The 26,641-nt window shown below is 42.0% G+C and overlaps 1 protein-coding gene across 1 annotated transcript in view; it reads left to right on the forward strand.

Moving 5' to 3' along the window:
• Positions 1-26,641, forward strand: part of Pir (pirin) — a 91,447-nt gene that overhangs the window by 57,660 nt on the left and 7,146 nt on the right. The window contains exons 7-8 of the mRNA XM_041639993.1: positions 9,964-10,008; positions 19,125-19,207. Of these exons, the coding sequence (XP_041495927.1) occupies positions 9,964-10,008; positions 19,125-19,207 (128 nt within the window). The remainder of the gene's footprint in view (positions 1-9,963; positions 10,009-19,124; positions 19,208-26,641) is intronic.

The raw sequence follows: 26,641 nt of genomic DNA on the forward strand, positions 1-26,641 counted from the left end.
CCTCCCATTTCCCTCCCCCTCCTCCCACCCTTCTTCCCCTCCCCCCACTCTTCTCCCCCTCCCTCTCTAGTCCAAAGAGCAGTCAGGGTTCCCTGCCCTGTGGAAAGTCCAAGGTCCTCCCCCCTTCGTCCATGTCTAGGAAGGTGAACATCCAAACTGGCTAGGCTCCCACAAAGCCAGAACATGAAGTAGGATCAAAACCCCGTGCCATTGTCCTTGACTTCTCGTCAGCCCTCATTGTTCGCCATGCTCAGAGAGTCCAGTTTTATCCCATGCTTTTTCAGTCACAGTCCAGCTGGCCTTGGTGAGCTCCCAATAGATCAGCTCCACTGTCTCAGTGGGTGGGTGCATCCCTCGTGGTCCCGACTTCTTTGCTCATGTTCTCCCTCCTTCTGCTCTTCATTGGGACCTTGGGAGCTCAGTCCAGTGCTCCAGTGTGGGTCTCTGTCTCTATCTCCATCCATCACCAGATGAAGGTTCTATGATGATATGCAAGATATTCATCAGTATTGCTATAGGATAGGGTCATTTCAGGTTCCCTATCCTCAGCTGCCCAAGAAACTAACTGGGGACATTGCCTTGGGCTCCTGGGAGCCATTCTAGGTTCAAGTCTGTTGCCAACCCTAAGGTGGCTCCCTTAACTAAGAATTGTGCTTCCGTGCTCCCCTATCCAACCTTCCTTTATCCCACTCATCCTGTTTCCCCAAGATCCCCCCATCCTCCCCTTCTCACTTTTCTCTCCCCATCTCCCCTTACCCCCATCCCACCCCACCCGCAAGATCCCAGTTTTCTCCCCGGCAATTTTGTCTACTTCCCGTAGCCAAGAGGATAACTATATGTTTTTCCTTGGGTTCACTTTCTTATTTAGCTTCTTTAGATTCACCAATTGTAGACTCCGTGACCCTTATTTATGGCTAGAAACCAATTATGAGTGAGTACATCCCATGTTCATCTTTTTGGGTCTGGGTTACCTCACTCAGGATAGTGTTTTCTATTTCCATCCATTTGCATGCAAAATTCGAAAAGTCATTGTTTTTTACCGCAGCGTAGTACTCTAATGTGTATATATTCCATACTTTCTTCATCCATTCTTTCATTGAAGGACATCTAGGTTGTTTCCAGGTTCTGGCGTGAATTTTTTGCTATTAAAACTTTTCTTTTAGTATTTCCTAATATGTTATTTTATTTCATAATGGAACACTCCATTGTTTTTCAAAAGGAACTAAGGTATGTGGCACAGAAACAGCTATGGCATTTTGCTTGTTTTATAGTATTTGGTGATGATGATAGCATACGCAATAAGTTGTTGATGTAATAGTATCAGATATTTCCTACCCCAAGTTCCTGTAACTCAGTTCATTTTTCATATTTTGGACATTGTAATGTTGAAAAAAATTTAGTAGAAATACTAAACATTAATACCAGGCTATATAGTTTATCTTTAGGCGAATCTTATTGTACAAGCTACTCCTGTGACTGTATAACAAACCAACCTGGAACTTAGTGCTTTAAGGCAACTCATATTATCTCATACCATGGTTGTGTCCTCTGACCCAGTCACTATTACAGTGTTATCTTGATGTCAGCCAGCATCTTTGTCATCCTTAGTTGCAAACTCACACTCTGGTGACTGCTGGCAGGATTCGCTGACTGGTCTGTTCTCTGTTCTTGCTACATCGGTCTCTTCCTAGGATGGTTCACCCAGCTTCTGGCTTTATCACAGTGTCCACGTGAGGGAGCAAAAGAGAATGAGCAATCCCAGAAGCAATGCCCTGTCAATCTTGCTGTACTGGCCACGAGAAGTAAGACACCAGGTGCTGGTCACACTGGAAGAGCTGGGTTTGTCTTATTATTATTACTATGACAACACCCGAAGGCATGGACCATGGGATCATCATAGAGTTCACTGCTGTGCTGATTTGTTTCCATTGTCACCATGCCACAGCCTGCAGTCACCTGGGAAGAGTGTCTCAATGATAAACTAGATATGGCTGGTCTGTGGGCATGTCTGTGAGGGACTGTTTTGATTGGTAATGGAAGTGAAAAGACCCATCCCAAATGTGAGCAACACCATTTCCTGGCCTGGGCCGTGAACTTTGTAAGAACAAAGAAAACTAACTCAAAGCAAGCAAGCAAGCAAACAGGCAGGCAGGCAGTGTAAGTGTTTTCATTTGTCTTTTGTCTTGACTGGGTGTGATGAGACTAGGCTTTTAAGCTCCTGCCTATGCAACTTCCCTGAAATGATGGACTATAACCTGGACTTACAAGTCAAATAAACCCCTTTTCCCCAAAATTGCTTTTGGTTAGGGTATTTTATCACAGCAACAGACATGAAATTAAAACAATCACAATACAACTTCTGCCTCTGTGAAAAGTGTAACCCACTGGTGAAAAAATGAGTAGTGATTCCCATTTCCTCTAATTTGTGACTTTTTTTCCATACTGAGGCTTGAACCCTGAACTTGATGGATGATAGACAAATGCTTTACCACTGAGCCACATCCCCAACTCACTGTGATGCTTTTAATGATTTGAAAAAGCCTAGAGAAAACACATGATGGGAGGTGTCTTGGAATTCTTAGCCTGAGTTCTTACAGTGTCTCTGTTGTTAGGGAGGAGCCCCAAACTCGAATAATTCATGTAGAATTGTACATTGGGAGGAGTTGTTAAAGAGAGGGTGCCTGGGCGGTGGTGACATATGCCTTTAATCCCAGCAGAGACAGGCAGATGTCTGTGAGTTTGGTGCCAGCCTGGTCTACAGATCTAGTTCCAGGACAGGCTCTAGAGCTACAGAGAAACCCTGTCTCAAAAAAAAAGAAAGAAAAAAGAAAAAGAAAAGAAAAAAGAGGGAGAAATTGTGATTTTTTTTTTTTTGTTCACTATATCAAATACTCAACTTGTCCCCTGGCATGTCTATAAGGGATTGTTTTGCTAGTTAATTGAAGTTGATTAAATATTCTAATGTTCTATTACTAAGTAGAGAGCTTGGCAAAGTGCTTAGTTAGCACATTGGAATACTTGATCTCAGAGTTCCTTATAATTATGATATACATTTAAAAGTTATGGCTATTAATCAATTAGTCCTCCAAGCATTGATAAACATGAACCTGAGGCAGTTGTAAACTTATCCTGTAAGAAATTTTATATTGTTTTACTTTGGGTGAGCTGTATGTCCTTTTCATATTGATATGTAGCAACTCTGTATATTCTGTGTTCTAGTCAGCATCATTTGCATTATAAATATCTTCTCCTTTCTACCTCTCATTGTTCTGTTCTATTCCTATACTGGAATCACTGAAATTTTTCTTGGGTTTACAGATTGCTCCTTAGTGGTCAGCACACTCTGTGGCTTCTTTACTCATCACTGCCAAATCAAAGGTCATGAAAATGTTCTGTAGTCTACCAGGTGTTTTCTTCCTTGTCTTTTGTGTTGGCGTGTAATTTACTTTTCTGGAATTAGTTTTCTTTTTAAATATTTTTCTTTGCAATGGTGGGGTTGGAACTCGAAGACATGTACCTGTTCTACTACTGAGCCACATCCCCGGCCTCTCATTTTAAAATTATTTTCAATTGGCAAGTAAATTAGTATTCCTTCTTTCTATGAAACATGGTGTTTTAAAGTATGGATACATTGTAGAATGACTAAATGACAATACCTAACACATTACTTACAGTTATTTTAACAATTTACATAGATCAATTTTTTAGGCAGAATCTTACAACGTATCCCTGACTGACCTGGGACTTACTATGTAGACCAAGTTGTCCTCGAACTCACAGAGATCCACCTGCCTCGGCCTCCCAAGTGCTGGGATTAAAGATTGCACTACCATACCTAGCATAGAATTTTTTTGTTTTATCTCACATATATGAGTATTTTGACTGTATGTATGTATGTATGTATGTGTACCTAGTAACTATGGACATCAGAAAAAAGCATTGGATCCCCTAGAACTGGAGCCACTCTGTGGGTGCTGGGAACTGAACCTGAGTTTTTCATAAAAGCAAAAGTCCTCTTAGCCTCCTCGCCACCTCATAGCCCTAAACAGAACATTTTTTTGATAATTTGCAGTTAGTGATTTTAGTACCATATTATAAAAATAAGTATCTTGAACTTGTACTATTGAACTGAAACTTTATGTCCGTTGATGACATTTATTTCTAATGCATGGATATAGAACTACATTTAAAAAATGTGGTGGTGCATGCCTTTAATGCCAGCGATCAAGAGGCAGAAGCAGGAAGAATCTTTGAGGAGTGTGGAGTTAGCCTAGGCTAGACAGGGAATTTGAAGCCAGCGTGAGCTACCTAGTGAGACTCTGTCTAAAGCAGAAAGAAAGGGAGAAGGAGGAAGGTAAAAAGGAAGGGAATGAGAAAGGAATGGAGGTAAGAAGCTAGGAGGCTCATTCAAGGGCAAGGAGTGTCATGACCATCTTCAGTTGCCGCAGCTCAATGAATCCTTCTGTTATAATGCTAGTGCTCATAACTTCCTGTTTGTCAGAACTATTCTAGAACTCTCCCTGTGCTAACACCTACAATCCTAATCCCATAGGCCAGTGTGATCATCCCAGTTTTTCAGATGAGGAGGCTGAGATACAGAGAGATTCTATAACCTTATAAGATCCATTAGGCAGTGATTGTGTACGATTTCATAACCAGCCCAATGTTACTGTGATTTTTAACCTGCTACCTTGTTCCATACTCAACCAATGAGAGAGGCCCTTTAGTGACTTCACTTCCTCTTGCTCTTTATTTTTAGTTATGTGATAGCCATTAGTTATACATCACTATATTTATGTCTTGTGGTGAGCTGTCAGCCGCAGTGAGATCAGAAAAATCCATCTTTTTATTTATTTATTTGTTTGTGTGTTTTGGTTTTTGAGACAGGGTTTTTCCATGTATCCATGACTGCCCTGGAACTCACTGTGTAAACCAGGCTGGACTTGAACTCCTCCTGCCTCTGCCTCCTGAGTGCTGGGATTAAAGGCATGTGCCGCCACCACCTGACCAGAAAATCCATCTTAATGTCAGCTATTCTAAACTACAATATTCAGGGGAATACTCAGTCTGGCGTGCCATGTGGTTCTTGTTGCTATTGTAGGTTTGTTTTGGACAGTTTTATACCTGTATATAACGTTTAGGGGAATATACAGAATTCTTCGTTATGTTTTGGGTAACAGTGACCCTGCCACACTTGGCTTCGTGTATTTTGTAATCTAAGAGTAGAGCACTTGGATTGCTGTTTTAGGGCGCATGGGTTCATCTTAGGCCCAGGTCACAGCCCCGTTAGAAGTGCTGACCTACATAGATGTTGAGGAAAGTATAAAGGAAAGGGATGGAAAGAAAAATGAGCTAAAATTTGTTTAAAATACCTCCTAAGGGCTAGATGTTGAGTGTGTGTGTGTGTGTGTGTGAGAGAGAGAGAGAGAGAGAGAGAGAGAGAGAGAGAGAGAAAGAGAGAGAGAGAAATGGCCTACATTAAGGAAGCATAATGAAGCAGGTAGGGTGGCATGCTGGCTTTAGGAGAATATATAGTAATTCTCTGTAGTATCTTTAGAATTTGTCATGAGTCTCAAATTATTTCAAAGCATAAATTGAAAAAGAGTTTATTCTGAAGAAGAAGGGCAGATGTCAGGTCCACAGTGAGGGCGTAGCCTGAGGAAGTTTCATGTGGCGGCTTCCAATACAGGCACTTGGGATCATAGCTGCTTTGGGGTCTGGCAAACGGTATAAGCCTAAGTTGGGGAATGGGTATGTTCTCTTCTTAGCCCCATTGCCTTCTCTCCTTTTTTCTATTTAACTGACTTCTGGTGTGTCTGCAGGCCATGTTTTCCTACTTCTTCCGCCACATACATGCATAAGAGCAGCTGTAAATTCACTGGAATTATGAACTCTTAATGAAGACAGAAGAAAAATGGTCTGGCTTAAGCCAAGGAATGTAGGCTGAGGAAATCTCTCACTAGGGATATTTTTAAGAATTAGGAACCTCCCTGCCACAGAAAATGATTTACACATTTAAAAGCCACGTTGTACATTTGTTTTGTGTTTGGCTGAAGGACTTGTATGTGTGGCTTACTTAACTGTCCTAAGGGACTAGACGAAAAAACATGAGCTTTATCTCAACAGATTTGATTTGTTATTTCCCGAGGGAAGGGAAGATCTTCACAGCTGCAAAGAGACAGTAGGGTGGTCATTATGCTTGTGAACACAAGGAAAATGTAGGCAATGTGACCTCTGAGGGAATGACAAACACTGGAGGGTGACATCGATTCCTAGTGCAGAACATAAAAGTGACAGGAGTGTTGAAGGAAGGAAGAAGGACCTGAAAACCGCACAGGGGAGAGCCCTTAGCTAACGCAATCCTGCTTTTAGCAAGGAGGAATTTGAACAAAATGTTTTGTCTTAAATGTACAGATTGCATTCATTTATACTATTTGACACTTATTTTCTTTTTGGCAGCCCTGAGAAACAGTGCTCCCTAGAAATGAAGCAAAGCTAAATAGCATGTTGTAGGTGGATATCTTTCTACAGAGAAGATAGAAGAGGGATTTCTCCACTGCTGCTGTTCCACTAGCTCTAATGCTCCGTGCTTTCCACCCAGCTACGTGAACTGTGTTGTATATACTGAGCTGTGTTACACTGTGTGTCCTAATAGATTACTTTAACAAGGAGCAAAGGCAGGCAGATGCACGGAGAACACTAACTTGGTGGCTCCTCACAGCACACACTTTGTCCTTCTGGGTTTTGTCAAGGAAGGATTTTTGAAGGAAAGGAAACAGATCCATGTGATAAGTGTGGACTAGCTGTCTGTCTAAGCGAAGGAGAAATGAGACGGGGATCATTTAAAAGATCCAAAATAGAGACCTCCGCTGAGCAGCCGAGAGTGATGAAGATTTGGCAGTTCTAGAAATAATCACCTGTTAACTGCCTTTAGACGTGTGAAGGGAGGGTTGATTATATGAACAAAATCACATTCAAGACAGTGGAACGTTCTACAGTCTTTCCAATAGAGGAGTTACTGCTCAATGTTTTGACATGGAAAGACATTTAAAAGACAACATTGAGTTTCTTCTACTTCTGAAGCTAATAATATGCAGTACGTAAAAGGAAAAAGTCCCCAAAGTGCAAATACCAAATTGCTCACCGTTTATGATGGGGTATTTCTGAGAATTACAGAAAAATTTGCAGTTTAGCTGGCCCATGCTTTGGTATTCTTAAAATGACATGTTAATTTATTTTTTTCCAAGATAAAAGAAATAAAGCCATCTGCACTTAGAACAAGAAATGTTAACCATTTTCAGACTAAACATTTTTTTTATGCTAAGAGGAAAGGGGTTTGATTGTAGAGTAGGATTCTAAATTAGACTAAATAGGAATAGGAAAACTCATCATCCATTAGAGAGAAGCGGGAGTCCTTGCAGAGCCCCACTGTGCACTCGAGAATGGGGCTATCGATTCTCAGATGTGTTTTCAACATCTACAAGGGACCTTCCGCCTTCACGCTGTCCCACTTGGATACCAGTGGCTGGACCTTCTTGATGTTTGTACCCACAATGTGTTCCAATGATAGAGGTGCAATAAACTGTGGGAGGCTGAATACGGGAGGAAACAAGACAGCAATGACTTAGATTTTTTCTCGTAAAATCTCAGGAAAAGCCAGAAATAGTGGCGTACGTTTGAGATGCTAGTGCTGGGGAGGCAGAGGTCCACAGAGCCCTGGGACTTGCTGGCTAGCCACCCACGTCTCATCTGTGAGGCTCAGGTCCCAGCGAGAGACCCAGTCTCAACAAAGTGGATGGCTCCCGAGGAAGGACACCTAAGGTTGACCTCTGGCCTCTGTGTGTACATGCACACATGTGCAGCTTCTCAGGTGTACGCATCTGCACACGCACAAGCACGCATATACACACAAAAATTGAAAAATAAAACCATAAAACTGTGGACTAGGAGAAGGAAAATGTTTCTCCTGGCCTGACTAAGTATGTTTATTTAGCCATCATTCAAGTTTTCTTAATGACTCTATTCATACTGAAGTTTGCCAGTTCCATTTCCTCTTGTGCCACTATTGTATTTGCAGCCCATTCACCATCGTAACCACACCTTTTGAGTCTATCTGCCCTCCCCGGTCTTCCTTTCACTTTACTTTGCCACCAAATTGCCAACTCCCAAAGAAACTCCAGTCTAATGGCCACCATCTGTCAATGAATGCCATTTCTTGATCTTTCCATGGAATGAATATGGAGTGATAGTTTCATCTACTCTGAGTTTGCCATTCCCGGGTTTATTTCTCTCAGCGGGAACACAGCATCTCTTCTGAGTCATGGGTACAGTGCATAAGTAGCTATGGAAACTAGTTGCTTCTCTGAGCATGCAAAGGATGGGCTGTTACTGATTCCGAACTGTTAGCTCCACAGATCCCAGGATCTGTTTCTTTGAAAACTTGTGTGGACAATTACAGGGAGCTTACAGGCCGTCTGAAACCTGTTCATCACTAAAGATTTTAGGTCCCCCTTGGTAGGAAGCAAGTGAGGTCTTGAGGGCCTGCTTGTTGTTGACAGGAGCACAGCCATGTCAAGGACTCCAGTGCCTCAGCATGGGAGTAGCAAAGCCTTCCTTGGATGAGGCTCAGAGGGATGGCAAAGCTTTTCTCTGGTTACATGGGCACATGTACAGAGTTTGTGCTAAAAATGTCCAGCATAGCTTCCATCTCCCGCTGGCTTGTTTCCAACCTGAAGGCTGCTCCTTCTGAGAAGAGCTAATCTTGCCTCCTTGTATGTCATAAACCCTGGCTCCTTGTTCATCTGTATGCAATAACATTGCCTCTCTGTTCAACTGTATATAATATGTTACGATTATATATACACACATACACAACTGTATATATAGTTTGCAGCTTCTCTGAGAGTCAAGCCCACCCAATCCCAGATTACCCCCTACGTGTGTGTGTGTGTGTGTGTGTGTGTGTGTGTGTGTGTATCTTCTCTTCATTCTGTCAATGCCCCAGTTAGGTCAATCTCTAGAGCCCTTCAGGATGTGGCACCTGTTATTGATAGATAGAAAAAGAATGTGTTCACTGCAAACCAGCACTCAACCAAATATAAAAACACTCCTTCATTATTCATACTTAAGCCTACTTGGGAGTATCGCAAATTGAACATGAATAAAGACTGGAGTGCTCTAACTTACAGCATGGTGATAGAGTTGTAAGATACAACTTGTGGGCTGGCGGATGGCTCAAAAGTGCAGAGTGCTTACTGCTCTATCGGAGGACAGTAGTTCGAATTCCAGCATCCAGCTCACAAATGTGAGTAGCTCCAGCTCCAGGGGATCTGTTGTTCCCCCTCTGACTTCTGTGGGTACCTAGCTCGTAGACACAAATGAAAGTAAAATAATTTGATAATATTACTTTTGACAAATAGATATATTGCTAAAGTGAACTGGAGAGTGCCTACTTTGGGTGGCCCTTAAATAGCAAGTACTCTAAGTCCGTCATGTATAGAGAAGTATGTTTGTGTATGCTTGTGTGCATGTGTGTGTGTGTGTGTGAGGGAGGAGAAAATATGCAAATATGTAATAGGTATAAAAAATAGCTCACAGGGGGCTGGAGAGATGGCTCAGTGGTTAAGGACATTGCCTGCTCTTCCAAAGGTCCTGAGTTCAATTTCCGGCAACCACATGGTGTCTGACAACCATCTGTAATGAAGTCTGGTGCCCTCTTCTGACCTGACGGCATACATGTAGACATAATATTGTATATATAATAAATAAATTTAAAAAAATAGCTCACAGAACTAAAGTCTTAAAACATGTATCTAAAAGAAAAAATATTTCACCCTCAACTTTTCTTTTTTTGCTATTATATATGGTTATATCATACATGTAATATCAAAATGCATATGCAATAAATATGTATAAATTGATAGTATGTGCACTAATATTGTAATGTCTCTGGTCCTTTTCCAGGGTGGACAAGCTTCATTTATACCATCTCTGGAGATGTATATATTGGTGAGTAAAGGGTATTGCAGTTTATTTCAAACGACTGGGTAAACTACTGAGACGGTAATTGAATACTGTGCCTCCTTCCTTCCCCTACAAATCTGGAGCAGCAGCATATCTGAAAGCCTTGCAGCTTCCAAAATGTTCAGTGACCGAGCCCGACATGAACAAAGGGCCCAGGCAGAAGGCACAGGCATGGCTATGCTTGTTAAAAGTTTCCATGCCCATAAGGAGTTTGCGCTCCAGTGGGCTTCAGTGAGAGGAGCAGTCTGCCTACCCCTCTGCAGGTAGAAGAATACAAGTTAGATATTTGCCATTTCTTTTCCTTCTAAGGGTTGTATGTTATTGCTGGTTGAGAAATGCATCTTTGCGAACAAACCAACTCTCATTTTGTATGAAAATAGTGAGATATCTAAAAGAAGTTCTTCATGCCAAGGTTTCACATCTGTATGCCTGAGACAAAGATTGAGCCATGTTGATGTGAAAGAAAGTGGCCCCCATAAGCTGTCATTTGAATTCTTGGTTCCCAGTTGGTAATGCTCTTTAGGGATGTTTAGGAGATGTGGCCTTGTTGAGGATGCGTGTCACTGGAAATAGTCTTTGAGAGTTTAAAGATTCTTGCCATCGCTAGATCTTACTTTCTGCTTCCTGCTCACTGTTCACATTACGAGCTCTCAGCTCCCAGCTCCAGCCACCTTAGGTTGCCGGATTCCAGATTTTTCTACCAGGACAGAGTCTTATCCTAAAAGAACCATAAGCCAAATAGACGCCTCCTTCTGTAAGTTTCCTTTGTCATTTTTTTTTAATCCCAACAATAGAAAAGTAACTAATACACAAGTGTTTCTCAACTACAGCCTCCATGGCTTGCGGTACACTCTGTTCAGTTAAAATGTAGAGTTCAAGCTGGCTTCTGTCTTCAAGCCTAGCCAACATTGTAGCAGAAGAGGCAGAATTCGAATAATAGGAGAAGGTCACACAGAGCAGGTCGCCTCTGCTTGTGTCCACCCCAACCATTGCCATCTTTCTGGAAACAGGAACCAGCTTTTTGTGGGCATGACAGCAAGTGGCTGGGTGACAGCTGTACTATGAATGTCCCACCTAAAACCCTCCGGGCCTGCTTTGTCAGTACTTGGCTGACCAACTTTCAACTGCCCTAGCTCTGCCATGTCTTCTGAAACTGGACCCCGGTCAGGAAAGACAACAGCTCTGGAGAATTAACATTCTGGAATTAGCTGACCCCTCAGGTAGGCTGTCTCAGAGCCCATGCCTGAGTTTCCCACTGCACTTTCAAGTCTTTCACAGAGGGAATATATACTCAGATGCCTGCCCTGCCTTGCTGTGCTGGTTTGAATGAGAATGGCCCCCATCAGCTCCTAGGTTTGAATACTTGGTCCCCAGTTGGTAGAGCTGTTCAGGAAGGATTAGGACTCATGGTTTTTGTTGGAGGAGGTGTATCACTGGGTGTGTGGGCAGTTAGCTTTGAGGTTTCAAAAGACTGCCATTCCCAGGCCACCGTCTCTACATTTTGCTTGTGGATCGTCCTTACCACCATGCCTTTGTTCCTCCATCATGGACATGCGCCCAACCAAACAACTTCTTTTATAAGTTGCCTTGTTCATGTTTGTGTCCTGGCAATAGAAAGGCAACTACTACACTTCCTTTCTTGAATAACTCTGCTCACATCTGGACTGCTGTTCCCTGACACACCATCTCCTGAATCAGCTCCGTACACAAGAATATTCCTTTGAGCTGTGCTTCAGGAAGAAGCTAGAGTAAGAGACCCAGTCATTGGCTTCCTCTTCTCCTCTCCATCCACACTGATGAGTGACAGGGATGTGGGTGTGGCCGAGATTCCCCATTTCTGAGACCTGTTCTCTACCACACTCCTGTGGGGGATGCAGCAGCCTCCCTGGGCAACACATTCTCAATTTGTAGTGAACATCCTTGTTGGGCAATATATTCTCAGTTAACAGACAGATCGCTTGCTAATGCCATCTGCGTGGGGTGTGGTGCCATACCCAGGGTGATCTATTTAAACCGTTCTTTATATCCTCCCAAAAACACGTTGTTCAATCACTTGGCGCTTCTAGAAATAACAGTAATTAGAATTTACTCTTAATGTGGCATAATTGGGCTTGGTGTCTCCTTCACTGAATAGCATTTTAATTACAAGCTCCAAATGAAATTCACTTCTTTTATCATTCAAGAGAGTAAAAAATCACGTTGTAAAAAACAAAGCAAAACAAATAAACAAAAGCTCTCCAGTAGTAGTGAAGCGAGCTCCTGTGTGCACATTGTTAACCATCTGGGAAGAATGAGGCCACCATTATTTTCTTTGATAGTTTGAGAATCATATAATACTTTATAAAAATAGAAAAAAATATGCTTTGGAGGTCTCACCTTGACATAATTTTAAGATAATAAATAATTTTCAAAAATGGAATATTGGTGTAGGAAGGTCATCTGCCTATGTGTTACTTTCATTGGTTAATAAAGAAACTGCCTTGGCCCTTTGATAGGACAGAAAATTAGATAGGTGGAGTAGACAGAACAGAATGCTGGGAAGAAGGGAAGTGAGACACAGACGCTATAGCTCTCCTCTCCGAGATGGATGCAGGTTAAGATTTTTTCTGGTAAGCCACCACCTCGTGGTGCTACACAGATTATGAAATATGGGTTAAAGCAAGATGTGAGAATTAGCCAATAAGAGGCTAGAACTAATGGGCAAAGCGGTGTTTAAAAGAATACAATTTGTGTGTTGTTATTTCAGGTATAAAGCTAGCTTTGTGGGAGCTGGGCAGGAATGCAGCCCGCCGCTCCTCACTACAGAATATAGTAAAAAAGAGCATGAATTTTAAGTGTTAAGGAGTCTTGAAATGTTTATGTAGAATAAGAAAAAGTAATGGAGACCAAACTTTATGGAAAGGGCCAGAGAGGAAATATTTTTATCTCTGGGACTACTATACCCTGCCCATGTAGTATGAAAACAGCCATAAATAAATAGGGTACATATTGTAATCCAAGTTTTTGTGAACTTTATGTTTTTTTCATGTATCCTGAACTACTATTTTGAATTCTTTGCAATTGTTTTTTTCCCCCTTAAAGTGAAGACCTTTCTTAGGGTCTTGACTCTGCCAAAGCTCGCAAATGATTTTGCCTTAAATGTGATTAAAAGGGGGAGGGTGAATGGTAGATAGATTGGCAAGTGATCTGCTAAGTCTCTTTTAACCAGTAATTGCAACCCCTTTTAACCAGACAGACCTTTAGCCTCAGGACTCAATAAATGAAGAGTTCAGAAATTCCAGGCTAAGAGGTACCTATACTTCTACTTGTTTTTCTTGACATGAGGTCGAATTGTCCTGAGTCATTTCTTCTCACTGGCTTATTCCCTGCTACCCCCCCCCGACACACACACACACACACACCCATGATTGCGGGCCACATGTACAAAACATCTGGCAGAAGATAGAATTATGGTTTCGAGCCTCTGAGTGAAGCTGCCTATGTCCAAAGTAAACTGGACCATGGACCGAATCCAGCTCCCCAAACTGGCCTCCTAGGACTCTGCTTCAACCAATGAGCAACAGGCCAAATGACATCATTTGAATCTGCTCTCCTTGCTTTGCTCATATCTACCCCTCCATGAGGTTGCTAATGAGAAAAACAAAAGAGCAACAGCCCATCACCAGAGAAAAAGAAATGGCCAAACAGAAATAGCTCTTAAAAATGTTCTCACTTGCAAAGCTTAAAACGAGAATCCAGAAAATGCTTCTCCACGTTAGCACCTCATTTTTCTCTTGCTCATAAACACGAATGGCACCCCTCAACCCCAGATGGCAGGAACTGGTAGTGAGTCGTTTTCTGTTACACAGCATGAAACATCACTGTTCAGTTAATGTAACATCAACATGTGTAGGTAGTGTGTTGGGTTAGGAGGCCACAATTTGGGTGGCAAAAGTAATCTTGGAAGACTGCATACAGTAAAAACATGAGTGCTATTAATTTGGGAGCAAAGTGAGGGGTGGGAATAGAAGGGTTAGTGTAGTGACGTATGAGGGAAATATATTCAAAGTACATTATATATTTGATTGGAATGGTTTTGTGTGACCTAGTATGATACCATTTTTAAAACATGTGTATCTTGCATTGTTTGTGTGATGTGCATACATGTGGTGTATGCATTTGTTAGTGTGGATAGGATCACATGTGTTTACAAAGAGATCAGCATCATGTTGCTTCCTCAGTTACTCTCCCCTCCCCCCCCACCCGCAACAGAGAACTTGAACTCTCATTGAACTTGGACCTCCAAGTTTTAGCTACCCTGGCCAGTCAGTGAGCTCCTGAGTTTCTCAGCCTCTGACTTTCTCTCCTTCATCACCATCCTCAGTGATGAGTGAGGATGCCTTGGGCTGGGCATTCCAAGGCATAGGCCAAGTATTCCCATTTCGAATCCTCAGAACCCACGGAAAGCTGCGCATAGTAGACAGCATTAGGAGGAGCAGCAGAAAGGATCAATGGGGCTTTGCTGGTCATCAGCCTACCTCCAGATCCAGTGAGAGACCCTGTCTCAAAAGCTGAGGTGGAGAGCAATTGAGGAAGATACCCAATGTCAACCTCTAGCCAGACTAACACACACACACACACGCACACGCACGCATAAACCTACATACACACAGAAACACACGCTAAAGAAATAATTAAAATGAAGGGTAATGCTTTAATCTAGCTATCAGACACTTCAACTATAGTTATCAAAGCTATAAATGACTGTACATGTGTACTTTAAAATAAGGTGCTGGCAGCACTTTGATTCTCCGTGAGTAGTCTGTTGTGTTAGCTAAGAACTTCCAGTATACATATACATGTGATGATGTCACAGTCTGTGATGCAAGTTACCAGAATGCGTAGGACAGAGTGTGAGACACTGGTTCTTATAAAGATCTCTTATTAAGAAAATGAAATGAGGAAACTCACACTTAGGAGTTGGACCCTAACATTTAAAAAAATTAAAAATATTTTGCCCTTTTATGATTGTTTAGGCAAAAAAACTACCCTACAATTACATTTTTGGGGGTTCAATTTTCCTTAACTGCATTATTCAATTTAACATTCTTGGCAAAGATTACCAATGGAAAGTATTTTATTATCTGATCTGGCTCATTTTATAACTACAAGTAGTCAGGAACAATAGGATATACTTTGGAGGGACTTATTTTAGGTTCAGAAGATAACCAGATGGGTGCCATATCACCAAAATGATCTGGAAAGGAAGATGCAGTCTGTCTGATTTCTGAGGTACTGTTTTGAAGACTTCGAGTAGGAGGCTAGAAACTCACAGTAGACTGAAAATTCTCAGCCTGGAAATGACTCTGGTATCATTACCCAAGCGTTCTTGGGGTAGAACATTTCAAATGGGCCCGTCTGGATAGACACCGTGATTTCACTTATGCATCAGTAAGGAGCATGGGGAACAGGCATCTAACAGCATATCAAGATTAGAGGCCTTTGGACATGCTTAACTCTATTTCTAAATTAAAGTTTCCTCACAGGCCAATCAATGCTGCCATCAAGCACACCACCCTGATACGGGGTGCAGAGAAATACCAATTCAGCAGTCCTTTTGAGTCTGTCTCTTGTCAGCTCACTCTATTAAAAGAGTATCACAAACATATTGCATGACAAAATCAGGGTCCAGGAGTGGACCACGTGGGTTCTGGGTGTGACATACGAATTAGTTGAAGATAGAAAAATGGTGCATTGTCTGCAGAGGATGTCAGTAAAGCACACCTAATAAAATGCCGTTCCCCATCACAGTCTGAAATATTAGCCAGCTCTAAATGACATTCCTCTTAGACTTCCAGACTTCTCTTGCCAAATCTCTGTGTAAGTGGAAAGTCGATGGAGTTCTATTATTCACTCCAGGACATTTGCTGACATACATCTTTGATAAATGAATGCTATGTTGGGGTGACTCTTGCTAACGTGCAGGGGCTGATTGTGCCTAAGCTCATGTTGAATCTTTGACTTTGGCAAAGGTAGAAGTATTTTCACCAGGGAAGCTGTTATACACTGAAATTGGATTGGTTCTCCATCCCCATTGTCCTCCAAGGCCAGTGATTAAACACATTTTATTTTTTTTCTGCTGTGGACTTTTTTACATTTGCTAAGCACCCCTCAGACAGCTTTTTTTTTTTTTTTTTTTTTTTTTTTTGGTTTTTCAAGACAGGGTTTCTCTGTGGTTTTGGAGCCTGTCCTGGAACTAGCTCTTGTAAACCAGGCTGGTCTTGAACTCACAGAGATCCACCTGCCTCTGCCTCCCAAGTGCTGGGATTAACGGCTCAGACATCGTTTTTAAACTCAATGGCATTATCAAAGTGTTAAAGAACCAGATTATGAAGCAATTACATCTATGCTTCTCTACTGGCATTTGCAATGATGTGATTTAGTAGCAGGTCTGTTCTTAATTGTATTAACAACTCATATAAACTATATTTTGAGATACACACCACACTGTAACATGATTTTAAAATAGCTGTGATTTCTCTTGGATATGGAGCTATCAATAGAGCGAATTCTGCTGTTGTTTTTTGGTTACTTTTATGACAGAAGCAAAGCTATATTTCAGTTAGCTGGAGTAGAAAATGCATATGTAATTTGTCTCCCATCCAGAGCCACTCTCAGTTCTAGCTGCGGACTCTGTGAAACACGTTACTCCAGGATAAGAGCTCCTGTTAAAAAAAAAAAGTACTCTTGGTCTATCAGAATCCTATTTTATGTTGCAACAATGTAAACCATATGCTCCCTGTAGAATATATCCCCTATCTGCAAAATATAGACTGAAAGATGAATTCTCTAGAAAACATAGCTGTTTGAATGCTAACTAATGTGTTCTGTATTTGCAAATTGTGATTGTTTCTATAATAATACGTCGTTATTGTTTTATTTAGATAATCATTTCCTTAGTGGTTTTTAAGTTTTAGCTTGAAGTCTTTGTTTCTTCTCCCTTTTCCTGTGTGAGATTGTACACATGTAGTATATGTGCCCGTGCATATGTGGAGACCAGAAGAGGGCCTGTCCTCACAGTCTCCACCCTATTCCCTTGAGACAGGGCCATTTACTGAACCAGCTAAGCTGGTGGCCACCAAGCGCCAGTAATCCTCCTGTCTGCTCCCCACAGCGTTAAGATGACAAACATATACAGCCGTGCCTGGCTTTTTGTGTGAATGGTAGGGGTTTGAACTCAGGTCCTCATGCTTGTGCAGGCAGTGCTCTTACATACTAAACCATCGGAGCCATCTTCCTAGCCCCTTCAATGCTGGATCTGGGCTCTTCCTTCTGTTATCTGTTCACATGACTGTGTCTGTTGTTTGTATACGCATCTGGAAGACACAGCCTACATAGCTTCCTGTGGCTATTTTAGCCCACTCCGACTTCTCCATTATCCAGAGCCCTCTTGCAGAACTGCAACTGTGCTCCTCGGTCACCATGGGCCTGTTCTCCCACGGAGGAGCATGTCAAACTGAGCTTTCTCAACTCCCCCTCCCTCCTTCCGTCTCTTTTCACTCCGTTCACATTGTACTCCGTTTTCACTTTAGTCCATTACAGAGAACTCCCAACAAGGTTTTCTAAATTCAGACTTGCCCTCCATTTCCTATTATGCTATCCTTCCAAAATTATTTCTGTAAGACACAGTTCTGGTCCTCTCTCTCTCTGTCTCTCTGTATCTGTCTCTCTGTATCTGTCTGTCTGTCTGTCTGTCTGTCTCTCTCTCTCTCTCTCTCTCTCTCTCTCTCTCTCTCTCTCTCTGTGTGTGTGTGTGTGTGTGTGTGTGTGTGTGAGAGAGAGAGAGAGAGGGGGGGGGAGGAAGAGGAAGAGAGGAAGAGAATCCACACACTCTGTATGGATAAAAATGACTTTAAAGGGTTTACTTGATACATTTTCATCCTCCTTCCCAATAGAATATTAAAGTCTTGATAGGTTCACAGTTTCCCCAGAGATTTGCATTCACTACCTGTGCCATCTGTCCTCTTGTCTGCTACACCCTCTTCCAAGCGCTATTCCTCCAGAACAAATGCTTGGGGTGCTTCAACCTGAATGAGCCCCCAAGTCTGCTGTTTTCTCTGTGATCTTTTTTGTTACCTTTAAATGTTAACTAGCTTCATTTCATCTGCAAGCCTTAGAATAGAAGGGAGGGTACCCACCTGAAGACACCCACCCCCCAGACTGTTTAAAAAACACCCCCAGAGTGTTTCGAAGGCATCCATGATCCAGAGAGTTTGGAAGACACCCACAGAAGGATTTAGAAGATATCCCCTCCAGGGGGTTTAGAAGGTAACCACCTACCTACAGAGGGTTTGGACGGCCCCCACAACAGAAGGTTTAGAATCAGACCTTGTTCATTATTCGAGAAGTTGGCTATCTGACTCATTTAGTGTTCAGTTGAATTCTTCTCTGATAATTGTGTGTGCTTTTATTTGGTTGGTTCCAAGAACATTTTGAATTATTTAGATGCAAGGAATCTATTTTGCATATCTTTGCATTTCCTCTAGTTCTTGAAAGTTGGAGATGCCCAGTAAATTCATGTTGAAATGAATTGTTGATGACATTTGATCATTTTTCTAGGTCTGCTGGCTTCTTATGAGGTTTTTATTTTACAAAAGAGAACACTTTTATGAGAATGCAATTCCAAGAGCCCTTGGAATTTAAAAGTCAATGAAAACCGAGCAGTAGTGGTGCACACCTTTTATCCCAGCACTCGGTAGGCAGAGGCAGGTGGATCTCTGTAAGTTCGAGGCCAGCCTGGGATACAGTGAAACCCTGTCTCAAAAAGAAAAAAAAAATAAAACAAAACAAAACTAAATTCAATAAAACATTTGGTCATGGCATTAAGGGTACAAATGGAAACATAATACAGGATTCACTTTCCTGCTGTTTTCTACATTGAAAGCCAATCCATTTTAGCCTTTAATAATAGCAAATGTAAACAACCCAATCAAGGAGATTTCCTAAGTCTGTTATTTCTGAAACCAAAACTGACATTCTGGTGCTAAGTAGTTGGCCACAAGTTTGGCCATTGTATCAATACACTGTAATAATTGCTAAAGTTACTGGTCATCTTGTTGTAGGACCTGATGATGCGCAGCAAAAGATAGAGCCCCATCACACAGTAGTGCTTGGAGAAGGTGACAGTGTCCAGGTGCAAAATAAGGTATTTTAAACTTCTCATTTTATTTCTTTTCTTTCTTTGTGTGTGTATGTGTGTGTGTGCTGTGTATAGGTGATTGTGCCCATTCACAGGCATGCAGAGGCCAAGGGAAGATGTCCGCCGAGGGTCCTGTTGTATCGTTTTTCACCTTATTGCTTTGAGACAGTTGAGACTGGATCTCTCTCTCAAATTGAAACTCACTATTGCATCTAGGCCACTGGTTGTTTCTGCACACATCCCCAAGCTTGGGGGTTGTGGGTTTGGGTGATCACACATAGGTTTTACATGGGTGACTGGGATTTGAACTCAGGCTCTCATGGTTAAATAGCAAGAGATCTTACCAACTGAGCGTATTACCCCACCTCCAAACATTTCATTTCCTTTTTGAAATCATTTAAGGGTTTTCTAAATTCATGCTTTGATTGAATCCATTTCATGTCTTTCTTTTCTACTCTCTCCCCTCTTCCACACCGTTCCTTCCCAGTTTTTCTTCATGTACTGTGTTTTTAGCCCACTGAGTTCACCTAGTGTGTTGCCTGTCTGTGCATCTGTTCCCGACCATCTTCTGAAGCATGGGGAGCCTTTTAGGGGTTGCATTCCTGAAACAAACTAACCCTCCCATCCCCAGTTCATGAATTGCCAATAGCTCCTTGGGTAGGGGAGGGACTTCATGACCTACCCTTCATCCGTGATGGGATTTTGTCTAGCTTGATCTTGTGTAGGTCGTGTGCATGGAGTCACAGCTACTTTGAATTCATATGTACTTGCCATGTCCAGAAAATAGTTTCACTATATACTTCCACTGCCTCTGGCTCTTAACAAGGCCCCTCCCCTTTAATTTTCTTTTTTTTAAAAAATATTTTTATTTATTTATTATGTATACAATATTCTGTCTGTGTGTATGCCTACAAGCCAGAAGAGGACACTAGACCTCATTACAGATGGTTGTGAGACACCATGTGGTTGCTGGGAATTGAACTCAGGACCTTTGGAAGAACAGGCAATGCTCTTAACTGCTGAGCCATCTCTCCAGCCCCCCTTTAATTTTCTTTCTTTCTTTCTTTCTTTTTTTTTTTTTTTTTTGGTTTTTCGAGACAGGGTTTCTCTGTGGTTTTGGAGCCTGTCCTGGAACTAGCTCTTGTAAACCAGGCTGGTCTCAAACTCACAGAGATCTGCCTGCCTCTGCCTCCCAAGTGCTGGGATTAAAGGCATGCGCCACCACTGCCCGGCCCCTTTAATTTTCTTAACTTGTACTTTTTACTAATGTCCATGAAAATCCTTAAATCTCTCATAAAGCTGGACATTTTTTCTCTTCCTTGGGACATAAATTCTGCCACTATTTTATCAAGCACTTTTAATAGTCTCTGGTGATTTTTACTCTATTTTTAGATTTCTGTTGGTATATTTCAGAGTTTCATCTATATTAATTTCTTGCCTTCAGCCATCATATAAAAGTCTGTATTGCTTACCCCGAAACATTTGAATCTAGAGGCAATGCATCTTCATTGTTTTTTAATATTACTCTGTCACAAAACTGACTTTCTTTTAACATAAGTAAAGCTAGGCTAGTCCTCTAGCAGTATAAATAGAGATCTGCCTGCTCACAGGAGCCCTTTCAGAATCCTCCACATTTGGACCTAAGAAGAGGATATGATGTGTTTCTTAGTTCTTTCCAATGAGAACCTCTACTTTTTAAGTTAAGTTTGGGGGCTCTTGGGGGGTTTCTCCATTCTTTCTCATGTCTGTTACATCCCACTGAGCAATTGACTCATCGTTCTGTGAACCCATTACGTCAATCTGATTGCTTCGTGTCCGTCCAGTCAGGAAGATTAAGGCGACAATTGTGGACAAGCTCCGGGATGGGTCCATTTTGAAAAGCAGGAATAAGAACTATTTTGGCAGCAGCTGACCAATGAAAAGGCAGTCTGACTCACTTCTCACCCTCTGACCCTGCTATCATAGAATGCAGTGGACTGGGGCAGGAGGAGGGAGGATTTTATGTCTCAGTCCAGTTTACTGATAACTCGCCTTCTGCTGCCTTGAACAGCAACAGTAGCTCTATGAATGATAAGCCGGACAAAACATAATCTCAGGAACATCAGAAAAATGCTATCTCAGGGTCTGTGCCCTCTGATTTCTTTTCTCAAACCATATGAAGCTGTCACGTTCACCTTCAAGAAAAGCAATTTCACATATCAACCAAATGTGGCAAGTAGGCCTGGAAATTATTTGCAGCCCAGAACTTGCTGGTCTATTAGATTCTAATAGGGTCTGGATACATTTGGCAACCTCAGTTTGTCCTATTATATCACAGAGAACACACTGCAGAGGAGGGTTTAGAGGCTAAGATTCAAAGAAGCGATAGGAGAACCTGCAGGTCAGAGGATAGCTGGGGTAGACAAAGAGAAATATTAGTTCATTGGCAAAGCGGCATCCCTGACACAGGGGGCATCCTGTTACTGTCATATGAAGTTCCATCTTGTTCATGTGGTCATGACGTCATGACAACTTTAGAATGAAAAGTCATATTCAAAAGAACTTTCATTTGAAGAGGTTGTGTGTCTGTAGGAAAGTCAGAAGTTTCCTTTATTTTACAACAGGATAGAGGCTGTGAAGGTTTGGGTCTTGACTTTGCCACTTGTTGGCTATGAGACCGAGAACATGTTTCTGAATTTCCTGTCTCTTCAGTCTTGTTAACTTTGTACATTTATTATTTATTTGTATGGATGGATGTGGGGGGTGCACATGCCACAACATGCACGTGCATGCCAGAGGTATTGGTTCTTTCCTTCCACCATGTGGTTCCTAGGCATCAAACTTGGATCATCTGGGTTAGCGGCAAATACCTTTATCTGCTCAGCAGTCTCACTGGCCCAGGCATCATTTTATTTGTCTGCAAAATTGAAATAATTGAAGCCAACTATGTAGAATTCTTCATTAATCAAGGTTACCTATGCCAGCGACTGTTCCGGATCTAGCACAGAGGTCACTAACTGATGTCCTACAGGCCAGATCCAATTGCATTTCTTTGTGTTTTATTGGTCCACTGTGGCACCCGTTTGTTTCTGTATTGGCCATGGATTTTTACACTGTGTAGGTACAAGTCAGTTACGGCAGAGATTACATGACCCACAAAGCCTAAAACTTTCTGGCTGTTTACAGAGAAAGCGTTTTGGTCTTTGGCACAGGACATTGTATGTAGGTACCCAATAACGGTAAGGGGAAATGAAACTGCTGACAGCACCTCAATTTAACAGATTCACACATACATTATCTAATAAGGATTCGAATCACAGGCTTGAGGACACATAACAATTTTCACTTCTAGAAAAGGCCTCGAGGGGCACTGACCAATAGTTCTTAAAGTAAGGTTATTCATCCCATATGGAACTTATCTTCACCTGAGAACTCTGACAAGGAGAAAGATATACTAAATTATGGTCTAGAATGAGGAACTGATTGAGTACCCCCACTTTCTTCTAGCTCTTCTTTGCCTGCAGTTTCAGTTCATCTCAACCCAATGTCCTCCACCATCATGCCCATCTCCCCTGGTGACCATAGTATCGGCCTGTAGAGTGGCCAATCTGTAGGGTAAGAGAAGAAGCTAAGGAAAGGATGATGTACACAAACCGACCTCAGTTTTCTTTATGCCATCTTACCCTTGATTTGCTCTATCTCGGGCTAACACACGGTAGCCCTTGAGGTCCCAGCCTTCCTTCCTCAGTGGGAGGATTGTCATTTTCCATTCTTCCTTTTTTCCCTAGGGATACAAACTCCAGTCCTCATGTTTGTGTGGCAAGCACTCTAACCATTGGGCAATCTCCTCTGCCCCTCCCTTATTCTTAATTCTGCTGTAACACCTAACAATGGCAGTGGTCCTGATTTATGCCAGGCTTAAAAATTTTTTGTGCCAGACCCTTTGACTTCATGGACAAAGCCTAAAGCATAGGGACTTTGTAATGTATTTAAATATTTCAAAGTTCTGGGAGATCAAAACTGACCTCAAGCTATTCTGGACATATAATCCTGAACAAGAACAGGCCTCCCCAAAGCTGCCTCTGTTCCAGAAGCTCCCCATGTGAGTTTGACCTGCAGCTGGTGTGCTGGATTTTTCTTCGCAGTGACGGTTGCTCTAGTGGACCCACGATTAGAAACATGTGTGCACACTAAGACTCCATATAACCTTCAGACCCATGTTGTCCCAGAACCCTAGAAGAGTAGCAAGCTCATTTGTAGTAAATGTACTGAGGTAGCTGAGCACTGACTGTCATGGGAACAATGAACAACCATACTCTTAAACTGTCAACGTCCACGGTTATCTCAGTCAAATGATTTCATTAAAATAACCACTGAAATACAGAAATGAAACAAAGCACTCCGTGAAAGTTAATGGCAGGATTTGTCTTATTCTTTGTAATAGTTCATGGTAAAAAGAACCACTAGTTTTTTTTAAGCTGTTAAACAGTTCACTGCTTGATTCTATTGATGCCTTAAGTATAGGGAGTGAGGTTTAGAAAGAACAACTGCGTGCAATTAAATCGTGCTCAAGTTCAGTCTCTTTCTGGTAATTTTTCCAGGTAATTCATCACATTAGTAAAGGCTGTTGTAGTCAAATAGCATGCCATACCTCCATTCCCACAGTCCTGCTCTGATTACAACCTGTGTATTTATAATCAATTTAACTGAGTTAGAAACTCATAATCTGGAAGTTATTAACACGTTAAATGACCCCTGGGCCTTTCCTCTAGGCTTCGATCATGTATAGTTGATCTCCATGCAATGTAATACATGCCCTGGCCGTAACAGGTATGGAGTATTAAAAGCAATTTCCCTATTTTGCTTTATTTAGCTAGTGATTAGTGAGTGTGTCTGGGTGAGCACACATGCATGTGCTGTGGTGCACTTACGGAGGTCAAAGGACAGCTCTTAGGGGTTGGTTCTGCTTTCCCACCATGTGGGTCTCAGGAATAGAACTTGGGTTGTCAGCCTTGGTGGTCAGTATCTTCACCTGCTGACCATCTTGCTGACCCTATGGACAAATCTGGAAGTTAGTATTTAAGATGTACAAGACTTAACTAAGAGCCAAGGACTCTAGAAGACACACCAAAGAAAGAGGCATGAGCTGAACTCTCAAAGGTCCTGCTTTGGAGTTGGAGTCATTCTACATGAAACAGTCACCTGGGCCTCTAGTACCATTGTATGATGATTTTTCAAATTAATGTTGATAAAGGCATTGGCATAGAGGCACCTAAGGACTGACTGTCTTAGGGCTGTCTTTCATCCTCTCTTTGCTTTGCGGGATTTTCATCCTGTGACACCATGGATCAAACTTTCTACTGGGACTTTGAACTACATTGCCATTCCACTAAGCAGCTGTAGAGGCGATTAGGTTTTTTACTGAAGGCAGTTAGCAAATGAAAAACAAGGAGATGGAGAGGAAGGTCAGCGTGCTAGCCTCCAAGCCTGCTAACCTGAGTTCAGTCCCCAGTGGAGGAGGAGAACCAGTTATCAGAATTTGGGCTTTGACCTCCACGCACATACCATGGTACACATGCACCAACCCCATGCACACAATAAATAATGTAAAAAAATTTTAGAAGCAAGAAGCAGAAAATCTGGCTTAGATTAAAGGAGGGGCCACCCAGATGGTAAATCTGCAGGAAACTCGTGGAAAGAAGTTTGGAGCAGAAACCTCCAGGGTTTTTAGAATGATGGCAAACTTCAACTCCTAAAAGGTTCCTAGTTTCTTGTTTCAGACAAAATGCACGTGTCCTTTTATCCTGCTGTCCAAATAATAATTGGAAAGTCATCATTTTATTTGAGCTATATAAAACAGCAAAACTTCTTCTTTTTTTTTTTTTTTTTTTAGCACTTTCTCATTCCACAGTGTGGAAATAGGGCACGTTTGTTACTCCCCAAAGACCTCTCTTTTGATTAGGAAACTTCCATTCTGAACAGTCAGCGTGTACATGACATGCAGGCCAGTCTTTCTTCTCTGCTCCATTAACCCTTTATCTTCCACTTCTTGACCCCCCACAACTCAAGTTTGTCACCTTGGCCATGGCAAAAACAAACAAAACAAAACACTATTATGGGATTCTCTTTCCCGTGTTTCTTTTTCACCTAAAACTTCACCTCTTCAAACCCCTTAGAGAATAATCCTTTGTGATAATGAGTTGTTGTTATTGAGGTCTTAGCCATTTAAACATCACACTGGAAAAAGAAAAAGAAGAAATCATGCCAAATGAAAACCTTCCCCATCTCTGTCAGCCGGTAGCGCACCACAACACATGAAGAGCTCTAAAATCTTATGGAATTAATTTTGGTATAAGATGGCAAAACAATACCTCCTTTTCTTGCATCTCTGAATGCTGTGCAGACTTGACAACCATTGTGATGGTTAATCTTGGTCAACTTGGCACACCTCGGAAGAGGGAACCTCAGTTGAGGGATCACCTCCATCATGTTAGCCAGTGGACATGTCTGTGGGTTATTTTCTGGATTTCTGATTGATGTAGGTGGCAAGAGGGCCCTAGCTGTCGGCAGCACAATCGCTAGGCAAGTGGGCCTGAGCTGGTAAGAAAGGTAGCAGAGGGGCTGGAGAGATGACTCAGGTGCTAAGACCACCGACTGCTCTTGCAGAGGTCCCGTGATTGAGGTTCCTAGCAACCACACAGAATCTGAGAACCATCTGGAACTCAAGTTCCAGTAGATTCCATGTCTCCCTCTGACTTCTATACATGCAGGCAAAACACTCATACACATAAAAATACTAAATCTCAGGAAAGGAAGAAAGAGAGGGAGGGAGGGAAGGAGGGAGGAAGGGAAGGAAGGAGGGAGGGAAAAGAACATGAGCCTGGAAGTGAACCAGTAAGCAGCCTTCCTCTGAGGTCTCTGTTTCAGTTCCCGTCTCCAGGTTTCCATCTATGACAATGGATAACCCAAAGAAGCCATTTCCTCCTCCAGTTGTTTTTGGTCAGTGTTTTATCAGAGAGACAGAAGCAATCTAGGACAAGCACGCTGACTAGCTGTTACAACTGGGAGAAGCAAGAGTCAGCAGAGAGTGGAGTGGATGAAACTCTGTGCTTACAAAAGAATGAATTTTCGTACGTGATCTTGGTGCCGTCAGTTTTCAGATGGCTGATTTCCAGCTAGCTTAACATTTGCATGCATTTTGATAGTGAGTTAGATTATGAGTCAGTGAGGCCATGATGGTTAGAAAGTTACAAACCTGGAACTTTTAGACACCTATTTATTTTTTGTTTATTTTTATATCATGTGCATTGGTGTTTTGCCTGCACGTGTGTCGGTATGAGGCTATCAGATCCTCTAGAACTGGAATAACAGATGGTTGTGATCTGCCATGTGGTTGTTGGGCATTGAACCCGGGTCCTCTGGAAGAGCAGTCAGTGTTCTTAACCGCTGAGCCATCTCCCC

This window comes from Microtus oregoni, unplaced genomic scaffold (genome assembly GCF_018167655.1).
Source record: "Microtus oregoni isolate MIOR12 unplaced genomic scaffold, Mior012 000061F_ref0000440, whole genome shotgun sequence".
Taxonomy (NCBI): domain Eukaryota; kingdom Metazoa; phylum Chordata; class Mammalia; order Rodentia; family Cricetidae; genus Microtus; species Microtus oregoni.